This window comes from Lucilia sericata, unplaced genomic scaffold (assembly GCF_015586225.1).
Source record: "Lucilia sericata isolate MDLA Ls3-8-SP2 unplaced genomic scaffold, ASM1558622v1 Contig000372F_arrow, whole genome shotgun sequence".
NCBI classification, from domain to species: Eukaryota; Metazoa; Arthropoda; class Insecta; order Diptera; family Calliphoridae; genus Lucilia; species Lucilia sericata.
In genome coordinates this window covers 75,662-99,000 of record NW_023994391.1, presented here as the reverse complement: position 1 = coordinate 99,000, position 23,339 = coordinate 75,662, and the positions used below count along the sequence as shown (strand labels likewise).

At 31.6% G+C, this 23,339-nt stretch overlaps 1 protein-coding gene across 5 annotated transcripts in view; it reads left to right on the top strand.

Moving 5' to 3' along the window:
- LOC119604231 (epidermal growth factor receptor kinase substrate 8) overlaps window positions 1-23,339 on the top strand; it is a 266,733-nt gene that overhangs the window by 199,090 nt on the left and 44,304 nt on the right. The window contains exon 7 of one of the 5 annotated variants that reach the window (XM_037956718.1): window positions 18,872-19,220. The exons of the other annotated variants lie outside the window; for them this stretch is intronic. Within the exon in view, the coding sequence (XP_037812646.1) occupies window positions 18,872-18,948 (77 nt within the window). The 3' untranslated portion in view covers window positions 18,949-19,220. Of the gene's footprint in view, window positions 1-18,871; window positions 19,221-23,339 lie in introns of those variants that run through there. 5 annotated transcript variants of the gene reach the window in all.

The following is a 23,339-nucleotide window of genomic DNA, read 5'->3' as shown; positions in this document are numbered from 1 at the left end:
AAATTTTTCAAATTGCAATAAAAATTTTATTTATGAATATTTTTTGATGAAATTTTACAGTTAGGTAGATTTTTTTACTCAAAATCCAAAATTAAATAAAAATTTCGAATTTTCTTATTAGAAATCCCGGAATTCCCAAAAAAGTTTTAAAAAATCCCAAAAATGGGATTTTTTGGTTTTTTGCCTATTATATCCATACCAGGGGCGGGGTTATCGAAACCCGTTACAAAATGATTAAGAACTTATTGGGTCATATAAAACAGGTCACTATAATTTGATATCGACTATGCGATTTCAGAATTTTTGCTCAAAATTTAATTTTCCATAAAAAATAGGGTTTTTTTGGATGGACCTGGTCCCCTCGGTATCAAAAATTTTTAGGTTTTGTTTCATTTATCGTATTTTATGTAAAGTCAGCTTTCCAAAAAGTATAAATTCTATATACATCTTCTTAGAAACTTTTTAGATAACTTAAAAAGAAAAAAATACTTTTTTCCCAAAAAAATGACAAAAAATCGCCTTTTTTTAATTTTTTAAATTTAAATGCCTATAACTTTGGACTCAGTCATGATTTTTACATAATTCTTTCACTGCTTGGTATATAAACTTGTTGTTAAGCAAATAAAAAAAAATGGCGAAAATCGGAAATATTTGGACCTGCTATTATCAAAAAAACTAAAGTAAGGACGGTAAAAATTTTAAAATTTTAATATTCAAATGCGAATATCTCCTAAACTATAAGAGATAATTTACTGCTACGACGACATTTTTTATAGTGCTCGATGAGGAGATTCTATATACGAAATTTTTTTTAAATCGGAACTCAAATGAAGAAATAGGATCGTTTTAAAAATTTAACATAGCCGAGGTGTCCTAATTTGAGGACCCCCCGCCGGGCCCCTGGTTGGCCTATAAGGTCCAAATTCAAAACCTAAACTCGACAACACCTCCTCTTTGTGCACACCAAATTTCATTAAAATCGGATTAACCGTTTAGAAGTTACCGAATTATTTCCCTCTTTTTTTTTTCCTATACCACTGTGCAACAGCTAATTTTGAGAATTCAGAACTAGATGTAATTAGTTCTGAATTCTCAAAATTAGAAACAATTTCGATATTTGGAATTTATTCGGGACTATTTTCTGTTGCCTTTAAGAGATTAAATAAATTTTTATTTACCTCTTTTCTTTTAAATTTATTAAATTGTCTTTTTCCAACCACTTTCGGCATATTATTTAACAACAACAGAACTAACTATTTCAAAAAGAAAAAACAAAACAAACACAAAACGCCGTTAACTTTTCTACAAATCAAAACATAAACACAAAACAACACAATCTGTATATGGACAAAAGCAGAAGTATTAAAAAAAAACAAGAGAAACCAAAAGCAAATAATTGAAAATATTTCGTACAAAAAATTATTTAAATTCTGTTCATACGCTATAATAAACACACACTTTAATAAATTTTAAAAAAGATATTTCTTATATTGAAAATGTATTAATTAATTAATTAAAATCACTTCATAGATTTATATTTATAATAAAATTTTTTATATTTTCTAAGAATTTTTTTTACGCTTTTATTCACGTCTTATCTGCACAAATGCAACTCGATGACTAAACATTTTTTTATTATGTAATTTAAAATGTGTTTTTTTGTCAGAAAAGACTCGGTAAAACTGCCGATTTCAATAGTCTTTGCAATACAACCTTGAAAGGGACAAGAGTAAGCTTAAATATTATTTAAATACTTCACTTACAATCTGCTTCTCTGTAAGGGATAGTAGTAAGCTTTTAATTTTTTTCAGCTTACATTATAAAATTACTCCTATCATTGGTATTCCCTTATTTCCTGCTTCTCAGTAAGGCTTAATAGTAAGCGAATACAGATGCAGTTAGGTCCCTTTTTAGCTTCCTAAAGTCTAAAAATTTTTTACTGGGTTGTTTTATATTATTTTCTTAAAGCTTTGTAGTAATTTTTGCATTAATAACATTTTTATTATTAATGATTTCATTGAAATTAATGATGTTACTTTATATTCTGCTTCTTCTTTTTATACCCACCATCCGATATATTGGAGGGAGTTATTAACGATAAACAAATTTCCGGGAATATACACCTTTGTATGGGGGGTATGGAAAATATTGGATCAAATGTTATGAGTTTGAACATAGTTGATCCGTGGTACAAAAAATAATGTGTGACAAAATTCATCAAAATATCTTTGATAGTTTCTGAGAAAACTACTTAAGAATTGGGGAAAAACTTTATTTTTTTCGAGGTAGTCTGAAATTTTTACTCATAACTTTTTACGTCGTGAACCGATTTTACTGATTTTGAATTCCAAGCTGTACCGGATAATAAAGAATGTCTTGGGTGAATATCGAGAATGTATGGCTTCGTTTTAACGTGAGCGTGTTTTACACAGACAGACAGACGGATGAACGGACAGACGGACATAGCTAAATCGACTCAGATTTTCATAAGGATCAAGAATATACGTATATACTTTGTTGGGTCTCAGATGAATATATGTATTTTGGTGTTACACACGGAATTACAAAGTTATCACCACTGATGGTGAAAATGAAGTACATGTAAAAGAGATGGAATAATTGAAACATCTAATAGACATACATTTACTAGAGATCATACCAAATTAGTTTGCAAGTAAGACAACTTTACCAATAACATCAACAAACAAGTAAGAGTGCTATATACGGCTATGCCGAATCTTAAACACCATCCACTAGCAAGCTACTTTTTATTAAACTCCATTTAACTACATACAGTATTTTTCGTTTATAGTCATTACTGTTATAGTCGCATTAGTCATATTGTCAAGTTTATTAGATTTAAAAGTATCTATCGATCAATTTCATATAAAAATAGTACTTTATAGACAATTTTTGATATGAGCACTTTTTACATATATTCCATCTACCCGCGCACAGTGCACAGTGGGGCAGAATCGAATTTTTTTGGAAATAAATCTGGCATTTCTAAACGGTTGATCTGATCGATATAAAATTTGGCGAGAGCGTAGCCAAGGAGTATTCGAGTTTAAGTTTTGAAGATGAACCCCGCAGATGCCCCAGGGACGGCGCTGTGGCGACTCAAAGTAGGGCACCTACGACATGTAAAATATTTAAACTCGTGCCATTCTTTTTTTTTCATCCAAATATTTTCTGAAAGCGCTCGACGAGATCTTGAAAAAACATGCTTGGACATACTACTTATCTCTTATAATATCCGAGTTATAGGCATTTAAAAATTTAGTGATACAAAATTTACCATACCTTGGTCCGCCTTTTTTTGAATACCGGACGTAAATTTGGACCAAATGGACCCAATTTAGACAACAAAATTTCCAATAATATACAAAAAATTTCAGATCAATATCATTTACAGATCCAAAAATATACGTTTTTTAATTTAAAAATTCAAAAAATTTTAGATTTTTGCCGTTTTTTTGCCAAAAATGTGTCTTAACTCTTTTATTAATAACAATTTTATAGTTTTCTAAAAGGTATCTTTACGCAGAACGCTTTGTCGTAAAAAACTTGTCCTATTTTTTGAAAATGTTGCCACTGCGTCCTTCCGAATATGACCTATTTTTTATCAAAACTTCAACTTTGGGCGACATGTTCTAAAATCCCAAAGCTGGGATCAGAAAACTGAAAGCAGTTTTGGAAACCTCAATATGTTTTCTATTTACTCCAAAAGTATTTTCCCAGCCCTGAAAGAAATGTAGACCCTATGGGCAAAAATGTAAAAAATCCCATTTTTGGGATTTTCATTCCTATTTTTGGGAATTGCGGGATGCCCTTTGACCTTTTCAATTTTTTTTTGCATTTTCTTATTTGAAATGACAAATTTAACAAGCGTTGAGTTGAGTTTTGTTCATAAATAAAGATTTTGTCTTATATTACATATTTGTTAAATTTCTAAAACTATGATTTATATCAAAATTTTAATAGGGTCGCAGATAGCTACAACAATTTAGTCCATATTTATCCCTTAATATCATTTTTTAGTTAGATATGGAAATTCTCGACCCTTTACAAAAAATTTCAAGCCAATATCTCAATTACATTCAAAAATATGTTCATTTAAACCTGTGTCCTTTAATTTCATCTTTTTCATATTTTAGTATTAAGTATGACAGAACATACATTTGGTGTTGAATAAAATATTTGGACAATTTTTAAAAATTATTTAGTTCATTATTTTATTAAAGACTATAACATTGTATATACAATAAAAAAAATTATAATTTTATTATGAGCCACGCACAACAACACCTAAATCACCCCACACAAACCACCTTTCCCGCCCACCGAAATATAAAACACAATTTAATACAATATCATCAGTTAGTATAATAGCTTTTTTTATTTGAACTGTTTATCTTAAACATAATACAATTAATTCTTACAACCTACTTATATAGTTATTCCTAACACTACTTATTTTCTATAAAATAATCTGTCATATCGGTATTCATATCCAGAATCCTTTAAATCTTCCTTGTTTTGAGATGATAGAGTTTCATAACAAATCCATCTTTTTCGCATAGTTGAAAGAACGGGATCAGAAGATAGAAGTAAACTATTAAAAATATCTTCATTCTGTGATTGCCTGGAGCATTTTCTTGAGCTGAATAGTTGAACATGCTTAAAATCTCGATTCCTCGCTTCCTGGGCTTCTTCTGTTAACTCTCCAAGTGGAAGAATATTCGATTCAATTATTATTTGACCATGACACAATACTTTGTGTACTGTTGGTGTTAGTTCCCTCCATGGATACAGAGATACAAGTAATTTAGAAATTTCAGATGTATATTCCCCAAATCGATTCCATTAATTTTATGTTTACTATTCAGTGTCATTAAAATAGTGTTAACTCTTCGAAGCAACTCCTTGTCGATTTCAGTTATTTTTGAAGTAATTTCAAAATCACGAAAAAACCTTCTCGCCGTATTACCGTTATTTGTACTACCGCAACTTGGAAGTGAACTTTAAATTCTTCTTGGATTCTGCTTTTTTCCGCAGCTCTCAGTTCTTTCAATTCTTCATTATTTTTTGTTGATTTAGTAAGATTTTCTGGCACACTTCTATATTTGAGGTCGTATGCTATGTGTAAAAAGTAATCCAAAAATCGTATTCTGGCATGAAGTGGTGAAATTCCGAAAGACAGGACTTCTTCATTAATACTTCTGCTTTTGTTTATATTTGAGAATTGCGACTTTTTCTCATTACATATTGAGCATCTCCAGAAGGAAGAAGTTTCTGTTATGGCATTGCTGACCTTTCCATCAATCACTGTTAAGCTTAGCTGATATGATACGTTAATAGAGAATTCCTTTATTTTTATGCAAATGGGCTCCAGTGCATTTATTTCATCTTTTAAATATTCCACTAAATCTTTTGTTGTTTTCTTTGACTCCTTTATATATTCAAATCCAATGGGTCTACAAAAATTTTTTGAACCCGGAGTTGTATTGATCCATATATCTTCAAATGAATTTCCGATGCTTGACGAAGATGGATTAAGGGAATATGAACGAATTCGTAATGGCACTAATGATGACATAAATACACTTTTTTAGTCTGCTAATGTCCGACTTCCACAAGCTTGTTTGTATTCTGGAAGTGCTGATAAACCGTCACATCCCACAGTGGGGCAGAATGGAAATTTTTTGGAAATAAATCTGGCATTTCTAAACGGCTGATCCGATCGGGATAAAATTTGGTGTGAGCGTAGCCAAGGAGTATTCGAGTTTAAGTTTTGAAGATGAACCCTGCAGATGCCCCAGGGACGGCGCTGTGGCGGCTCAAAATAGGGTACCTACGACATGTAAAATTTTTAAACTCGTGCCATTTTTTTGTTTTTCACCCAAATACAAAGATTTTTATATTTTGTGAAAGCGCTCGACGAGATCTTGAAAAAACATGCTTGGACATACTACTTATCTCTTATAATATCCGAGTTATAGGCATTTAAAAATTTAGTGATACAAAATTTACCATACCTTGGTCCGCCTTTTTTTGAATACCGGGCGTAATTTTGGACCAAATGGACTCAATTTTTTCTTGTTAGTTAGACAACAAAATTTCCAATAATATACAAAAAATTTCAGATCAATATTGTTTACAGATCCAAAAATATACGTTTTTTAATTTAAAAATTCAAAAAATTTTAGATTTTTGCCATTTTTTTGCCAAAAATGTGTCTTAACTCTTTTATTAATAAAATAAAATTTTTATTAAGAACATATAACAATTTTATAGTTTTCTAAAAGGTATCTTTACGCAGAACGCTTTGACGTAAAAAACTTGTCCTATTTTTTGAAAATGTTGCCACTGCGTCCTTCCGAATATGACCTATTTTTTATCAAAACTTCAACTTTGGGCGACATGTTCTAAAATCCCAAAGCTGGGATCAGAAAACTGAAAGCAGTTTTGGAAACCTCAATATGTTTTCTATTTACTCCAAAAGTATTTTCCCAGCCCTGAAAGAAATGTGGACCCTATGGGCAAAAAAGTAAAAAATCCCATTTTTGGGATTTTCATTCCTATTTTTGGGAATTGCGGGATGCCCTTTGACCTTTTCAATTTTTTTTTTTGCATATTCTTATTTGAAATGACAAATTTAACAAGCGTTGAAAATTTCATTGAGTTTTGTTCATAAATAAAGATTTTGTCATATATTACATATTTGTTTAATTTCTAAAACTATGATTTATATCAAAATTTTAATAGGATCGCAGATAGCTACAACAATTTAGTCCATATTTATCCCTTAATATCATTTTTTAGTTAGATATGGAAATTCTCGACCCTTTACAAAAAATTTCAAGCCAATATCTCAATTACATTCAAAAATATGTTCATTTAAACCTGTGTCCTTTAATTTCATCTTTTTCATATTTTAGTATTAAGTATGACAGAACATACATTTGGTGTTGAATAAAATATTTGGACAATTTTTAAAAATTATTTAGTTAATTATTTTATTAAAGACTATAACATTGTATATACAATAAAAAAATTATAATTTTATTATGAGCCACGCACAACAACACCTAAATCACCCCACACAAACCACCTTTCCCGCCCACCGAAATATAAAACACAATTTAATACAATATCATCTGTTAGTATAATAGCTTTTTTATTTGAACTGTTTATCTTAAACATAATACAATTAATTCTTACAACCTACTTATATAGTTAATTCCTAACACTACTTATTTTCTATAAAATAATCTGTCATATCGGTATACATATCCAGAAGGTCCTTTAAATCTTCCTTGTTTTGAGATCATAGAGTTTCATAACAAATTCATCTTTTTCGCATAGTTGAAAGAACAGGATCAGAAGATAGAAGTAAACTATTAAAAATATCTTCATTCTGTGATTGCCTGGAGCATTTTCTTGAGCTGAATAGTTGAACATGCTTAAAATCTCGATTCCTCGCACTGTTGCCAATTTAGCTATTTTCTCGTCAAATCTAGCGATTTTTAATCCCATTTTGCGGGGAAAAATATGATTTAGCTATTAGCGGGAAATCTAGCGATTTTTCTTTAGATTTCACTGTTTTGTTTACATTCAAATTAATTTTTTGCAAAAAATAATGGACTAATTGGTTATATTAAAATTTTAAATAATAACATGATGTCTTAGGTATCACTAGTGAGACAAAAATTAGTGCAATACTTAATAACCGATTTTTAATAATTTTTTTTCTAAAATACTACGGTTTTGAACAATATTTTTTTTGGCTCATTTGAATAGGTTCGTCATCTTTAATTGACAAAAACAACAACAAATTGCATTTTCCATGAAACTTTTTTATTTTTATAAACATTTTTACAAGGTTTTAGAAAAGATTTACTAAGGAACATATCCGCCGTCACTTGATATAACTCCGAAAATTCGAGGTGATAAAGAGTTATAAAGATTCTTAAGTAATGGCAAGGAAATTTCTGTCCAAGCCTTTTTAGTTCCTTCAATTTAGGCTTCTTTTGTGTCATACTGTCTGCCCGACCTATACACTTTACGAGAAAGAATATCCGAAACCTTTTCAATAATAAATAGATGAGATGATTATTGAGGCCACTTCAAAATTTTTACATTCTGGCTTCGAATTCACCCTTTTACAGCCCTGGCGGTATGGATCGGGGCATTATATTTTTGAAATATCCACGGCAATGGTTCAAAGATATCCGAAAATATGAAAAAAACTGTTTCCAGTATGGCATTACAATTATTACAATGCTTACTAGATGAATTGAAATTTAAGCTCACATGTTTCGTAATATGAAATTGCCCCCCACTACATCCCGCATCCTCAACAGCTATGCAAACGACTCAGGTAAAGCTCTTCCTTTCAAAAATCATAAAAATAATGATTCTATCGATCTGGACCTTCTAAATTAAAAATTTTTTCATCCGAAAAAACAAGATGTTGATATAGCTTTTTATAACCATGTGTTCACGTGCAAACGGAAGAGGATTTCTCTTTACGAGTGGCAATTGGAGTGGCTTTTATTAATTTTTTAATATTTCTAAAGCCTTGGCCCTTCTTACAATTCGTTATACTGTAGCTAGGCTTGCTGTAACACCCCCTTTTTCTCTAATTTTTGCTACAGAATCACTTGACTTGGAGGCAAAATTTATGAAATCTCTTCTATACGCTTTTGTTTTGACTCTATATGCAGTTCCATTTATTCAAACAGTTTTCTTATAAAATTGTGAATAACATGCTGAATTTGGCCAATTTTTTTTGCAAATTCCTGTGATTTTGGACAGCTTGAATTTTGCTATTTTATTCTTTAGTTAATGGCTTACCGCAACCTATTTGTTAAAAAATATATTGTCTATATTCACAGACCATAGAATATGAATGGCTTTTACTCACTACCAGCAGTAAACTGATTTTATTCTGATTGAACCTAATCAAGTGAGCCAAAAAAATATAGCTAAAAAACGTAGTATGTTAGAAAAAAATTATTAAAAATCCGCTATTAGGTATTGCGCTAATTTTTGTCTCACTAGTGAAACCTAAGACATTATGTTATTATTTAAAATTTTAATATTACTAATTAGTCCATTATTTTTTGCAAAAAATTAATTTGAATGTAAACAAAAAAGTGAACCTATTTAAGTGAGCGGGAGTGTATATCACTAATTTCGGGCCTGTTGTGACCTTAATGAAATGACCTTTTTCCGTCCACTTTTTGTTACATTTATAATGCTGAAGATCGTGATATATAATTCTCATAGTATATGAGAATTATTAGTTAGTTAAATTTTTAATCAAATTTTTTTTTTATTTATTACTATTGTACGAGATTTTAACTTTTCTAAGTTAAAATAATTTTCAATATTTTTTATTTAAACGGAATAAAAATCCTTAAACTCTTATGTAGGGTATTTATTTAAACCGTTATTTAATTTTATTAAATATTTGAAAACTAATTAAATATAATTAAATGTATGAAAAATCTTCTGTTCGCAGCGAGGCAGTAAAAGCAAGTGAGTTTTAATAATAATTTCAATTTAAAAAGAGCCAAAAAAAGTGCGTATCAATATTTAAATATAGCTTACGCATATAACATACATATTTACATACATGCGAATATGGTAATAAGTGCGTAGCAAAAAAACCAGTATTTTTCGCACTTCTTTTACTGCATTTACTTTAATGAGAGAAAATAAATCTCATTTAAGTAAATCTGCATAGAACTACCAAAATTAAACAAAAAAGTGCGTAAGCTTTTATGTGCATTGTTCACACTAGCAATGAAATTAAAAAAAAATAACTTAAATTGTTAAAGAGAAAAATAACAAATTAATGCAAATAAAATAATACAAAATATAAATATTAAAGTTGTTCACCAACATTCTCCCCCACTAAGGACGACAGTGCTTAAACCGAGGAAGAATCATCATCACCATGTAGTTTAAAGTTGTAATCATTTTCTTCGGCATTAAAGCTATCATTTGTAGGTAACAGGGCAACTTTAGACATTGGGCGTTTAAATGTTTTTCTGTTTGAAAATAGAGTGACCACCCTTACACAACCATCTTTGCCGGGATGAATATCTTGGATTCGGGCAAGCGGCCATTCTCCAGGGGCACCTCGTTCATCGAATACGACCACTAAATCACCAATTTTAGGGTTTTCAGTTATTTTGAGCCATTTGGGCCTAGCTTGAAGTCGACACAGCCATTCGTTACACCAACGTCGCCAAAAATGTTGCTTCAGCTTTTCGACGGTTTTCCATCTATTTAGTCGATCAATGTTGACATCCAGTAAATCTTCTTCCGGAACACATAGAGTAGGTTCCCCAATCAAGAAATGAGCTGGGGTGAGCGCATTGCAGTCAGATGGTTCGGAATTTAGAGGGCACAAGGGTCTGGAATTCAAACAGCTCTCAATCTGGGCTAAAAGCGTTGTAAGCTCCTCAAATGTCAAAATACGGTTCTGCATCACTCTCTTTAAGTGGTGTTTTGTAGACTTCACGCCAGCCTCCCAAAGACCACCAAAGTTTGGAGAGGCTGGAGGTATAAAATGCCATTTCGTACCATTTGCGGCCAGGCAGTCGCTTATCTCATATGAAATCGATGATTTGCTGCGATTATAAAGAATTTGTAGCTCCTTATTAGCTCCAACAAAGTTCGTACCACAGTCTGAGTACAAGTCGGTACAAGGGCCACGGCGGGACACGAAACGCCTGAAAGCGGCCAAAAAAGCATCGGTTGACAGGTTTGTTACTGCTTCCAAGTGTAAAGCTTTCGTAGTCATACATATAAACAAACAAATGTAGCCCTTTGTAGTTACTGAGTTTCTTGCAGTGGATTGTTTTATAGCAATTGGACCGGCATAGTCAACTCCACTGTGCTTAAACGGACGAGCAGGTTTAAGACGAACACTAGGGAGATTTCCCATCATCTGCTGGGCTGCCTTTGCGTTATATTTGAAACACGTTATACATTTTCGCAAGACACGTTTAGCAATACATCTACTTGATATTATCCAATATTCCCGTAGGACGTAAGCTTGCATTTGGATTAAACCGCCATGTAAAGTTTTTATGTGTGCATCTAGAAATAATAAATTAGTCAAAGGATTTTGCTTTTTAAGTAAAATTGGGTGTTTAGAACAATAATCAAGGTCAGAATTTTGAATTCTACCGCCAACTCTAAGTATTTGAGAGGAGTCAAAAAATGGGCAAAGTTGAGCTAAAGCGCTATTTTTTATAATTTGACCTCTCTTTTGAAGTTCAGAAATCTCTTGCAAAAAATCCACCTCTTGTGAAAGTTTAACAAGCCTTAAACGAGCAAATTTTAGTTCTTCGGTTGAAAGAAACCCTGTCATCTTACCGTTACCTTTTATTTGTGAATGTTTATAGTTTTGAGTATTGTGTTTAAAACGAAATATGTATGCAGTAACACGTATCAATTTGCAAAGTGAAGAAAATCTTGTTAATATTTCTGGATATTGTTTTATTTCAGCTACAACCGAGTGCATATTTAAAGTTGGTTCAGTAGAAATTTCATCCATTTCATTTAGATTTAGTTTCGGTTGTTTTGGCCAATTTTCTGCAGGTTCCGATAGCCATTTAGGGCCATGCCACCATAGTTCATGTTCAACCAATTCATTCGAAGATATACCACGGGAAGCGCAGTCAGCAGGATTTTCACGTGTAGATATGTATCGCCATTGAGAAGCATGACATCTGCGTTGGATTTCTGCCACTCTGTTTCCAACATATACGGGCCACTTAGATGACTGACCACGTATCCACGAAAGTACAGTTGTACTATCAGTCCAATAATAAACATTTGAAATATCTTGATCAAGTGAAGAAGTTATTCTGTCAACTAATTTAGCCAATAAAGTAGCAGCACATAATTCCATTCGAGGTATAGTTAACCGCTTTATAGGACCTACTTTAGTTTTCGCTTGTATTAAATACACTTTTGTACCCAAATCTGAAATAGTCTTAGCGTAGACAGCAGCCGCGTAAGCCAACTTAGATGAATCGGAAAAACCATGAATTTCAATTGAACCACATTTAAACGTTCCGATCCAACGAGGAATTTTAATTCTTTCAAGAAACTTTAGATTTTCGCGGTATGTTAACCATCTTTTTTGCATAGCGTCAGGTAAGCGATCATTCCATTCAATGCCAAGCAACCACAAATTTTGAAATTCAATTTTAGCAAGAATTGTAGTAGGGGAAAGCCAGCCTAAAGGGTCATAAAGTTTTGCTGAGTCTGAGAGTAAACTTCTTTTGGTAACTACTGATGTATCTTCAATATTGATCTTAAATGAAAAGCAGTCGTCTATCGTGTTCCACTCGAGTCCAAGAGCCTTTACGGTATTAGGTTGATTTAGTTCAAATATATCAGATTTTTCTCTGAAGTCTACAGGAATCAATTCTAGCAATTCCTTCGAGTTTGTTGTCCATTTACGTAAATTAAACTTGCCTTCATTAAGTAAGCTACATAATTGAGTATGCAAATGGTAAGCTTCAGATAGACTATCAGCTCCAGAAATTACGTCATCGACATAAGTATCTGAATTGAGCACATTACATGCCATCGGATATTTTTCCTTTTCGTCCAACGCTAGTTGTTGTAAAACCCTAATCGAAAGAAAAGGAGCGGGTGTAGTACCATAAGTAACCGTTGAGAGCTTATAAATTGATATCTGTTCAGAGCCACTATTTCTCCACAAAATTTGTTGAAACTTTCGTTGTTCCTGTACCACAAGTATTTGTCGGAACATCTTCTCCAAATCTGCCCGAAACCCAATTTTAAAACGTCTCCACCGATTTATAATTGTGGGCAAATCATTTTGCAATGCAGGACCAGGTGCTAGTTCCTCATTCAAGGAAGATTGAGCAGACCTTTTACAGCTACCATCAAAAACTACCCTCAATTTAGTAGTAGAACTACTCTCTCTTAACACACCATGATGAGGCAAAAAGAAACCATTTTTTTCTAAATCACGTGGATAGGTACCGACCTTTTCCATATGTCCGAGACATTCATACTCTTTCATAAAATCTAGATAAAGTTTTCCAAAGTTCTTATTCAATTTACATTTTGACTCAACATTCTTTAAACGAGAAAGTGCTGCATAATCCGTATGACCAAAGACTGGAAGTGGGAGGCCTTTAAGCAATGATTTAAATGGCAGTGATACGGTGTAACGCCCAGATGAATCACGAGAAGTAGTGCTTTTGAAATGTTGTTCGCAAAGGATTTCTTCTTCTGTCAAAGCTCTTTTTTCCAGCAATTCTTCTTGTTCCCAAAAGGACAGCAATTGCTTATCTAATGAACAAACATTTACTGTGATGATGTGCTCAGATGAGTTATCATGTGAGGGGCCAGAAACTATCCAACCGAAATGTGTGAGTTGTAAGAATAAACCACTTTCAAATTTTTGTTGCTGAGGTAATATGATATCTCCGTATACATCTCCTCCTAACAAAAGGTCAATTTCACCAGGTTTCGAAAAATAAGGATCAGCTAATGAAAATTTCTTTAAATCCGGTAATAATGTTTCGTTTATAGCCATAGGTTGATATGCCGTTATTTTCGGAAGAACCAAAGCCTCGCAATCTATTTTAAAATTTGTTTCGATTCTTGAGAATATTGCAAAATTAACGTATTGCTTTGAAATAGTAGATTGGTTTCCACCTACACCGCATATTTCCACAAAGTTCCTTTTATAAGATAAGTTTAAGGCATCTGCAGCCTTTTTGGTTATAAAGGTTGCTTGAGCACATTGATCAGGAAGAGCACGCAAAACAAAATCTCCCTGAGGGGTTTTTAAAACAACACGCATCGTAGCGAGGAGAACTTGGGGCCTTTTCCTCCTGTTAGATGTTTTACTATTGTCAACGACATGAGCGGTAACGTTTTCAATACCTTGAGAAGACGAGGATGTTTGAGAAGGTATAACAGGTTCAGGGGTCGGAGTATTAGGAACATGATTTATAAAATACTCATTATGAACAGTGGTATGGTGGTTTTGTTGGCAGACTTGACAGCGAGAAGCTACATGACATTTGTTACTAAAGTGGCCTGGGGTTAAACAATTTCGACATATTCGCTTTGAATTCAAAAAATCTCTTTTTTCACTAGATGGTAAAGCAGAAAACTTGAAACACTTGAAAAGAAGGTGACGCTTATTGCAGCAGGGGCAGTTGTAGTCGGTACTTGTGGAAGCAGCATTTACATAACGTCGTAAATTGTTTCTATTTTTATTTTGATGTTGTGGGGTTTTTGGTTTCGAAAAAGGAACATTAGGGCTTGAATCAGTCTGATCAGAAATAGTTTCTAATGTTCGAAAAGTTGATTCCAAAAATTTGAACAAATCTTCAATAGGAGGGATTTGAGTCGAGGCATTAAGCGATTGCTCCCATTCCTTTCGGGTTTGTACATCTAGCTTATTTACTGTCATATAAATAAGCATAGCATGCTCACCTTCGGTGTTTATTTCTAAAGTACGTAGTAGGGCAATACTAGTTCGTGTTGTGTCTAAAATCGTCTGAATGCTTTTGGAAGAGCCATCAGACGAAGGTATAGCAAACAGTTTTTTAAAAATAGTATCAACTATTTTTCTTTTATTATGATATCTATTCTGTAGAGCGGTCCATGCTAAAACGTAGCTTGAATCCGTTGCTGGATATTCGTTCACGATATCCAAAGGAGTTCCTTTACAAGAATTTTTCAAAAAACAAAATTTTTGAACATCAGTTAGCCCAGAATTATTATGGACTAACGAAACGAACATGTCCTGATAAGACATCCAAGTGAGGTAATCACCACTAAAAACTGGCAAATCAATCTTCGGCAAACGAGCCTGAAGCGAAAAGGTTTCATTTCTAGAATGAGAGGGACCAGCAAACGTACTGGACTGAATTCCAGGAGAACGAGTAACAGAAGAATCCATGAAATCGAGCAATTGGCTTTTAAGGGTAAGAAACTCGTCTTGAAATTGATAATAAACATCGTCTTCGAAATACGGAATATTTTCTGTATTAATAGTATTGTCACGGACTACAGCGCATAATTGGGTATTCCCGTCTTTAAATTGCAAAAAATTTGATTCTATTTCGTCTAAAACAGATTGTGCGAAGCCATGCGTTTTATGCTGTCTTGAATTATATAACCTAGCAGTACGTTTTAAATTTAAAAATAAATCTTTTTGATCCTCAATAAGATGGTGAATATCCGCCATTTTGTTCAAAACACTTTTTTATTTTCAGTATTGTATAATACAAAATGTTATGCATACATACAGTTTTCCAGAAACCACAAATTAAGGTAACTGTAACGCAGAGTTCCAAACCTTATTTTATTCGTTGCAGCAAGTTTCACTTTTCAAAATATCTTCAAGACTACAAGCGATTTTTCCAAAGAAGTTCTAGAGCCAAGTTCCAATCGCAAAGCAAGCAGTTCTAAGGGCAATAAGATTCCAATTCGTTACTCCAAATAGCACACAATTATTCATCAGTCCCGGGTTTCGGCACCAAATAATGTACGAGATTTTAACTTTTCTAAGTTAAAATAATTTTCAATATTTTTTATTTAAACGGAATAAAAATCCTTAAACTCTTATGTAGGGTATTTATTTAAACCGTTATTTAATTTTATTAAATATTTGAAAACTAATTAAATATAATTAAATGTATGAAAAATCTTCTGTTCGCAGCGAGGCAATAAAAGCAAGTGAGTTTTAATAATAATTTCAATTTAAAAAGAGCCAAAAAAAGTGCGTATCAATATTTAAATATAGCTTACGCATATAACATACATATTTACATACATGCGAATATGGTAATAAGTGCGTAGCAAAAAAACCAGTATTTTTCGCACTTCTTTTACTGCATTTACTTTAATGAGAGAAAATAAATCTCATTTAAGTAAATCTGCATAGAACTACCAAAATTAAACAAAAAAGTGCGTAAGCTTTTATGTGCATTGTTCACACTAGCAATGAAATTCAAAAAAAATAACTTAAATTGTTAAAGAGAAAAATAACAAATTAATGCAAATAAAATAATACAAAATATAAATATTAAAGTTGTTCACCAACAACTATCAATAATCATTGTTTCTTAATTCTAAACAATTTTGAGTTACTATCATTAAGATATTACAACAAATATATACAGGGTTTGTAGAATAATAACTTTATTTATGAATAATGATCAACTTTATAGGAAAAAGATAGAGAGAAAAAACCTATATTTAATATCACAATATTAATATTTTGAGAAATTTTAAAATCATTAACTAATTAAATCTATACCTGTGTGTATAGAGGCAGTTAGCTAATGTTATGCAAACTTCTCAAATATGCAAAATTTGATCTACTGCATTTTTCATTGAATGACAGAGTCAAATCATTAATTAGTGTTTCAACTGTTTTCTGGCCAGACATTCTGTGTAGTTCCGAAGTAGAAAATCGTCTTGGTAAATTATATATGATCTTCAAATTTTTATTTTGTGTGTTTTCGCGCAGTCTTTCCAAACAGCGCAACCGTATGTGAGAATGGGTCTAATACATAAGTTGTATAAAAGAAGTTTATTTTTAATGCTTAATTTTGATTTTCTATTAAAAAGTGGATATAGCGCTCGACCACAACGAGGTGCTCTTAGACACACATTTTGCAAGTGTTCTTTGAAGGTCAGTTTATCATCAAGTGTTATACCCAAGTATTTTATTGATTTTGAAAAGGCAATTTGAGTTTCTTGTGCAGACAATCTAAGTGATGGTATTCTTTTTGGGGATTTGTTAAATGGAAATAGTATCACCTGGGTTTTTTCCTCATTAATTTTAATTTTCCACTTGGTAAAACATTTCGTTGAGCACTCTAAAGCCTTTTGCATACGCTTAACAATAGTGTTTGAAACTTTTCCCTTACATATGAAGGCGCTGTCATCGGCATAAAATGCCATATCAACATCCGCCGATATCTTAAAGTCTGCAGTGTATAGACTGTATAGCAAAGGAGATAAAACGGAACCCTGCGGGACACCAGCTGGTATGCTCCTTTCTTGAGAGCTTGCACCTGCCACTTCAACTACAAATGTCCTGTCAGTAAGAAAACTATTAATTATCTTTATCAAATAAAATGGAATGTTTAGTTTATGGAGCTTATAAATAAGCCCATTGTGCCAAACTGAGTCGAAAGCTTTTTCTATATCTAGAAAAAGAACTCCTGTGGAATAGCGTTTTTCTTTGTTTGTTTTTACAATATTCACAACTCGTTTCTGTTGGTGAGTGGTAGAATGCTGTGTTCTAAAACCATATTGACAGCTATGAAGAAGGTTGTTATCATCAACAAAGTTTCTGACTCTATTCAATAAGATCTTTTCAAATATTTTATCAAGAGAACTCAATAAGCTGATTGGCCTATAACTTGATGTCAACTTAGGATCCTTTCCGCTTTTTCCAATGGGTATAACTTTAGCTCTTTTAAACCCCGTTGGAAAATAACCGGTTTGCATACAAAAATTATAAAATTTTACCAAAAACTCGTAAGCCGATCTTGGAAGTTTCTTGATTTCTAAATTCGTAATCTGATCTAGACCTGGTGCTTTTGAGTTCCTCAGACCTTTAATAATATATTTGACTTCATCAAGGTTAGTTAACGTATCGGCATCATTATTGATCGAATTGTCACTTTTTATTGAACTGACCAGTATGTTCGCCTTTCTGTCAGTAGAACTATTAAGGTTAATTGTGGTATTATGTGCCCTTGCAAACTGATCTGCAATAGCATTGACCATATCAGTAATCAAAAATTTATTTTTATAAGAAAACTTTAAAATATTTGTAGATACTTAACTAACTTTACGATTAGGTAAAATTAAAATCTGTATTTAATTTAATTTATTATCAAAAATCGATTTTCATCGTTTTTCAAGCGTTTTCCACCGGAAAACTGTTTTATTTCAAAACCTGCTATATATTCTCAGAAAATAACTATTTTAAAACAGAATCTTTATTAAATCTTGAATGAATGTCTACGATGCCACATTTGTATGTAGAATAAAAACTACTGAACAAAAACCGCTTCTAAAATAGGGAAAATAATATATTCATATTACATTTTCACTAAAATTCGAATTTTAAATCGTCTGTGGTTCCTTTTATAAAACCTAAATCTATCTAGAAAATCATTCATGTCTCCCTTAAAATTTCTATTAAGGTTGGGTTTTGAATCATATATTTTCTAAAAGTATGGAATCTTAGCTTGATAATACAAGAAAGAAAATTTGCGGTTTTGTTGCTCCATTTTTTGCTATTAACATTTTTCTGTTTGAAGTCGTGTTTTTTCAAAGTCATGTATTTAACAAAACTAACGTGTATTTTGTTTTGCTATAGTCATTCGTTCAATGTTTACTATTGTTGTTATTGTTGTCGGAGAATGTTAATTTCAATAGAGATAGGTGCGTGAACAACTTTCAGTCATCTTAAAGTCAGTCATGTTAAATTAAAAAAAAAAAAACATTATAACGAAAATTTATAACAAAAAATGGCTTGCTAATAATTTTAACAAATGAAACAGATTCTTTTGCATTAAAATCAGTATTATAGATTAAATAGCCATTCTGAAAATATCATGTTTAAGAATTCATAAAAATAAATCCCGGTTCACGAGCTCATCTCTATTATGATTGTTAATATTTTGTATTTTAATATTAATATTTGTTGTTTTTAAAGAAATGTTTATAGTGTTTTACTTCAAATAAAGTAATCGGTATTGGGTAGAAGGCTAAACAAATAAAACATTTAAATTATTTTAAAAAATAATTTAATCTATTTCAGGGACAAGCCCCAATACTACTTTTATTCCTCGCCTTGAGCTTTATAATTTTATGAAAAATATTGAAGTACATGACTAGAAAAGTAAAATCAACATATTAAAAATAAAAATAATTAAACGAATATGCCCCACCAATATGACTGATTTTGAACAAAGATTTAAAAACTTTGCTTCCGACTTCAAGATCCGTTATAGCAAAAGTCAAAGGAACAATGAACGTCTTTTGTCCCACCAACAAATAAACGAGGTCGTAAGGAAGTTTCATTTGAAGAGAGTTGTGAAAAATCAAAAGCGAAGAAAAGTAGAAGCATTAGAGAAAGTACTCCTTTATCTGTTTTGACTTATGCTACACAAATGGCTTTAAGAGATTCTGGAAAAATTGAAGAATCAAAATTACTTAAGGAAATCACAACTTCAACACCTACAAGAGCTGCAAAATATAGGAAATATAGGAAATCCAGAAAATTTAAGAAATTCAAGCCACATCAATTAAGCCCGGAAGAAGCTTTATGTGTATTAACAGAAGCGAAACTTTCTCGACATAGCTGTAATGTTGCTCCGGAAAGATTTCCTTCGTATACGAAAGTGCAAGAAGCAAAACAAAAGTGCTATCCCAACCGAGAAGAAGTAAAAATATGTGAAACTTCCGCACAAGTTACTCTTCAGGGACTTTTAAATCACATAGTTGAACGAATATTTAAAATTCCAAAATGCGTTGATATCTTAAAAACAGAAAAACTATCTGATGTAAAATTGCATTCAAAGTGGGGTTTTGATGGATGTTCTGGACATAGTTCCTATAAACAGGCTTTTTTAGATTCAAGTTCAAGCGACTCTGCAGTTTTTATAACGTCCATTGTACCTCTCAAACTGGCTAATAATAATATAACAATTTGGAAAAATCCTCGTCCTTCATCAACGAGATTTTGCCGACCTTTATAAATTGAGTATATTAAGGAAACAACAAGTGTTTCAAAATTAGGAAAGAAAAGGGTTGAGGATGAAAAAAAAAAATCTTATAGACTCATTAGTTTCGGTCGGAGAAATTTCTATAAAAGTTTTATCTTTGGTAATGATAGATGGAATAGTGCGTAACGCGATTACAGACACGCGCTCTACACAGAAGTGCTATTTGTGTGGCACTACGAGTAAGATGTTTAACTCAATTGACACAATGATTGTTAGGGAAGTAAACAGTGATAATTTGAAGTTTGGGCTTTCAATACTTCACGGGTGGATACGATTTTTTGAGTGTCTCCTCCACTTATCCTATAAAATACCAATAAAAAAGAGGCAAGCAAGGTCGGATGAGGATAAGAAAATAGTTGCAGAAACAACAAGTGTTTCAAAATTAGGAAAGAAAAGGGTTGAGGATGAAAAAAAAATCTTATAGACTCATTAGTTTCGGTCGGAGAAATTTCTATAAATGTTTTATCTTTGGTAATGATAGATGTAAACGTGTGTAACGCGATTACAGACACGCGCTCTACACAGAAGTGCTATTTGTGTGGCGCTACGAGTAAGATGTTTAACTCAATTGACACAATGATTGTTAGGGAAGTTAACAGTGATACTTTGAAGTTTGGGCTTTCAATACTTCACGAGTGGTTACGATTTTTTTAGTGTCTCCTCCACTTATCCTATAAAATACCAATAAAAAAGAGGCAAGCAAGGTCGGATGAGGATAAGAAAATAGTTGCAGAAACAAAATCACGAATTCAAAAATAATTTCGGGAAAGAACTGAATTAATTGTGGATCAGCCAAAGCCAGGTTCCGGAAATTTTTACGACGGAAATACAGTAAGACGTTTTTTTTAAAATGCAGAAATATCAGCAGAAATAACGAAAGTTGATTTGGCCTTAATAAAAAAATGCGCACAATATTAGTTGTTATTTCCTGTGGTCACGAAATCCACCTAGAGAATTTTCGCAATTTTGCTCATAACAATGCAAAATACTTTGTTGAAAAATATCCATGGTTTTTTATGACTCTTACAATACATAAATTTTTAACTCATGGTCCAGAAATCATAAAATATGCCCTTTTACCGATTGGAGAACTTTAAGAAGAAGCTCAGGAAGCCAAAAATAAGGATTTTAAAAATTATGGGGAACACTTTGCTCGCAAATGCAGTCGAGAAAAGTCGAATGAAGATATTCTAAATAGATTTTTTTCTCAGTTCAGATCCATTCATATCTAGTATAAATAAACAAAATGAGCGGAAAGAAAAGCAACAATTATCAAATTCCGATAGCTTTTGCTATCGTCTATTATTTCTCAAGAAATACATGATAGTGAGAGTAATGATAGTGAAGATTATGACGATGAAGCTGAGGATGAACGTAATGATACAGATGAAGAAGATTATGATGCAGATTGTTAAAAAAATTAATGTATAATATATACTTTTTTCTTAAATACAAACAAAATGCATAAAAAAATTAAAATATTGTTTTTTATTAACATCTTATACAAATTTTAGAATTCATGAAATTTTGTCGTAAGGACAAATAGGAGTTTAAATCATCTATGTAGAAATATTTATATATGTATTTATTATTTTTTATTTATCTTTTTAATAATATATTCAATATATTTTAATTCTAAATTTTATTTAATCATTTATAGCTTTCTATTTTAAATGTACAATAAAATTTTTAAATTAAGCCCATTTTCCACAAAGTTGAAAAAACGTTTCTTTTTAAGTGTATGACAATTGTAAATTATAAAAAATCATTTCGTTACTTTTTTAAAAAAATTGTAAAATTCTCGAAATCCTTCAAAACCCAAATTCAGACTTTAAATTAAACTAATGTTCATATTTACGCAAAATATATATTAATTTTTTAGAAAGAAGACAATATAAGCTTTCGTTTGCTTCTCATTTTTTAAAAAAATCACTTTCCATTTTAAAATTACGGCGAAAATTCTGAAACAAACTATAATTTTCCGAAAAATAAAAATGTTTATAAAATCGTAAAAAAAAAATCAGTGTATCTTTTTTCAGAATATGGCTTTTTATGTATATTTAACGATTTGAAAAAAAAAAATAAAAAAAATTTAATTACGGCTCCCATGAATTAATCGTCACTTTCGGTGTCATCGAACCCACTGTGCGCCGTATTTATTCCAAGCTTAAATAATGATTTTGAATAACTCCAGCACACATTTTTCATTTACCATTTACAAATTCCGTAATTTTTTTAATTGGAGGAAGACGTGGATATTTTAATAAGTAAAATTATTTGGGTATCTGCTTTGTACATCTAACGATATTTGACCTTTATTTCTTCGGATTTAATAAGTGGTGTCTAAATTCAGCCAAAACTTTAGTGTAGATGCATAAAAGCTAATGAATAAAAATGATATGTTTAAACATACTTTTGTATAAATGGATGTATTTTTGAGAAGCAATGATGAGACAACAATGAGCCCAAATTTTTCATGAATTTGTGCAGAATTTTTCATAATCGTTTCAGAGTTTCTTCAATTGCATGTACTTTTTCAAATAGAAAGAAAATCGCTTGAAATTTTGTACGGTTAATGGTACGTTTTTTTGTAGTTAATAAAATGCCCCGAAGCCTTTTGCCTCTATACACCAGGGCCACTACAATTCAAAGTACAGTGTGACCGAATTTAAACTGAACAGTTCTTTATGTCTACTGCACATGGGAAATATAAAACAACTAATTTGAAAGTGTCCTTAGTTCCCTAATAGTGATTAAGAATGCTGATTTCAGTATAATTTCTCAAAAAAAGTTTCCTAAATGTTTCTACAAATTAGTCAAAATTTCCTAATTAAAGCTCATTTTTCAATTTGTAAATTTTTAAGGAACATTTTGGTCCGAAAACTGACTTTAAGTATTAAACAAAATGCAGAAAAATAAAATAACTATTTTATCGTTATAAGCTAAATTTTGACATCTATTAAAAAAGTATAGTCATTACAGATAGAAACATATTCTCTTTACTTTTAGAAGAAACCCGGATACGCGCAGCTAGTATATATACATATAGGATATAGGATTTCAATTCATCAGGATTAAAAAATAAATAGTAGTTTAAAGAAAATTTGTCACAAAAAAATAGTTAAAAATTTGTGTTAGAAAATGAGACCTTTTTATACCCTCCACCAGCATCAGTGTTGATAGAGGGTATATATAAGTTTGTCATTCCGTGTGTAACACCAAGAAATATTCATCTGAGACCCAACAAAGTATATATATTCTGGATTCTTATGAAATTCTGAGTCGATTTAGCTGTGTCCGTCTGTCTGCCTCAAACACTCTCCCGTTAAAACTAAGCAAAATAAATCAGCCAAATTCACTGAAAATAGTCACTATTGTCCTAAGCTGTTTGGTATTGAAAATCAGCCAAATCGGTCCACAACGTAAAAAGTAATGAGTAAATATTTCAGACTACCTACATCGAAAAAAATTAAGTTTTTTCCTAATTCTTGAGTAGTTTTC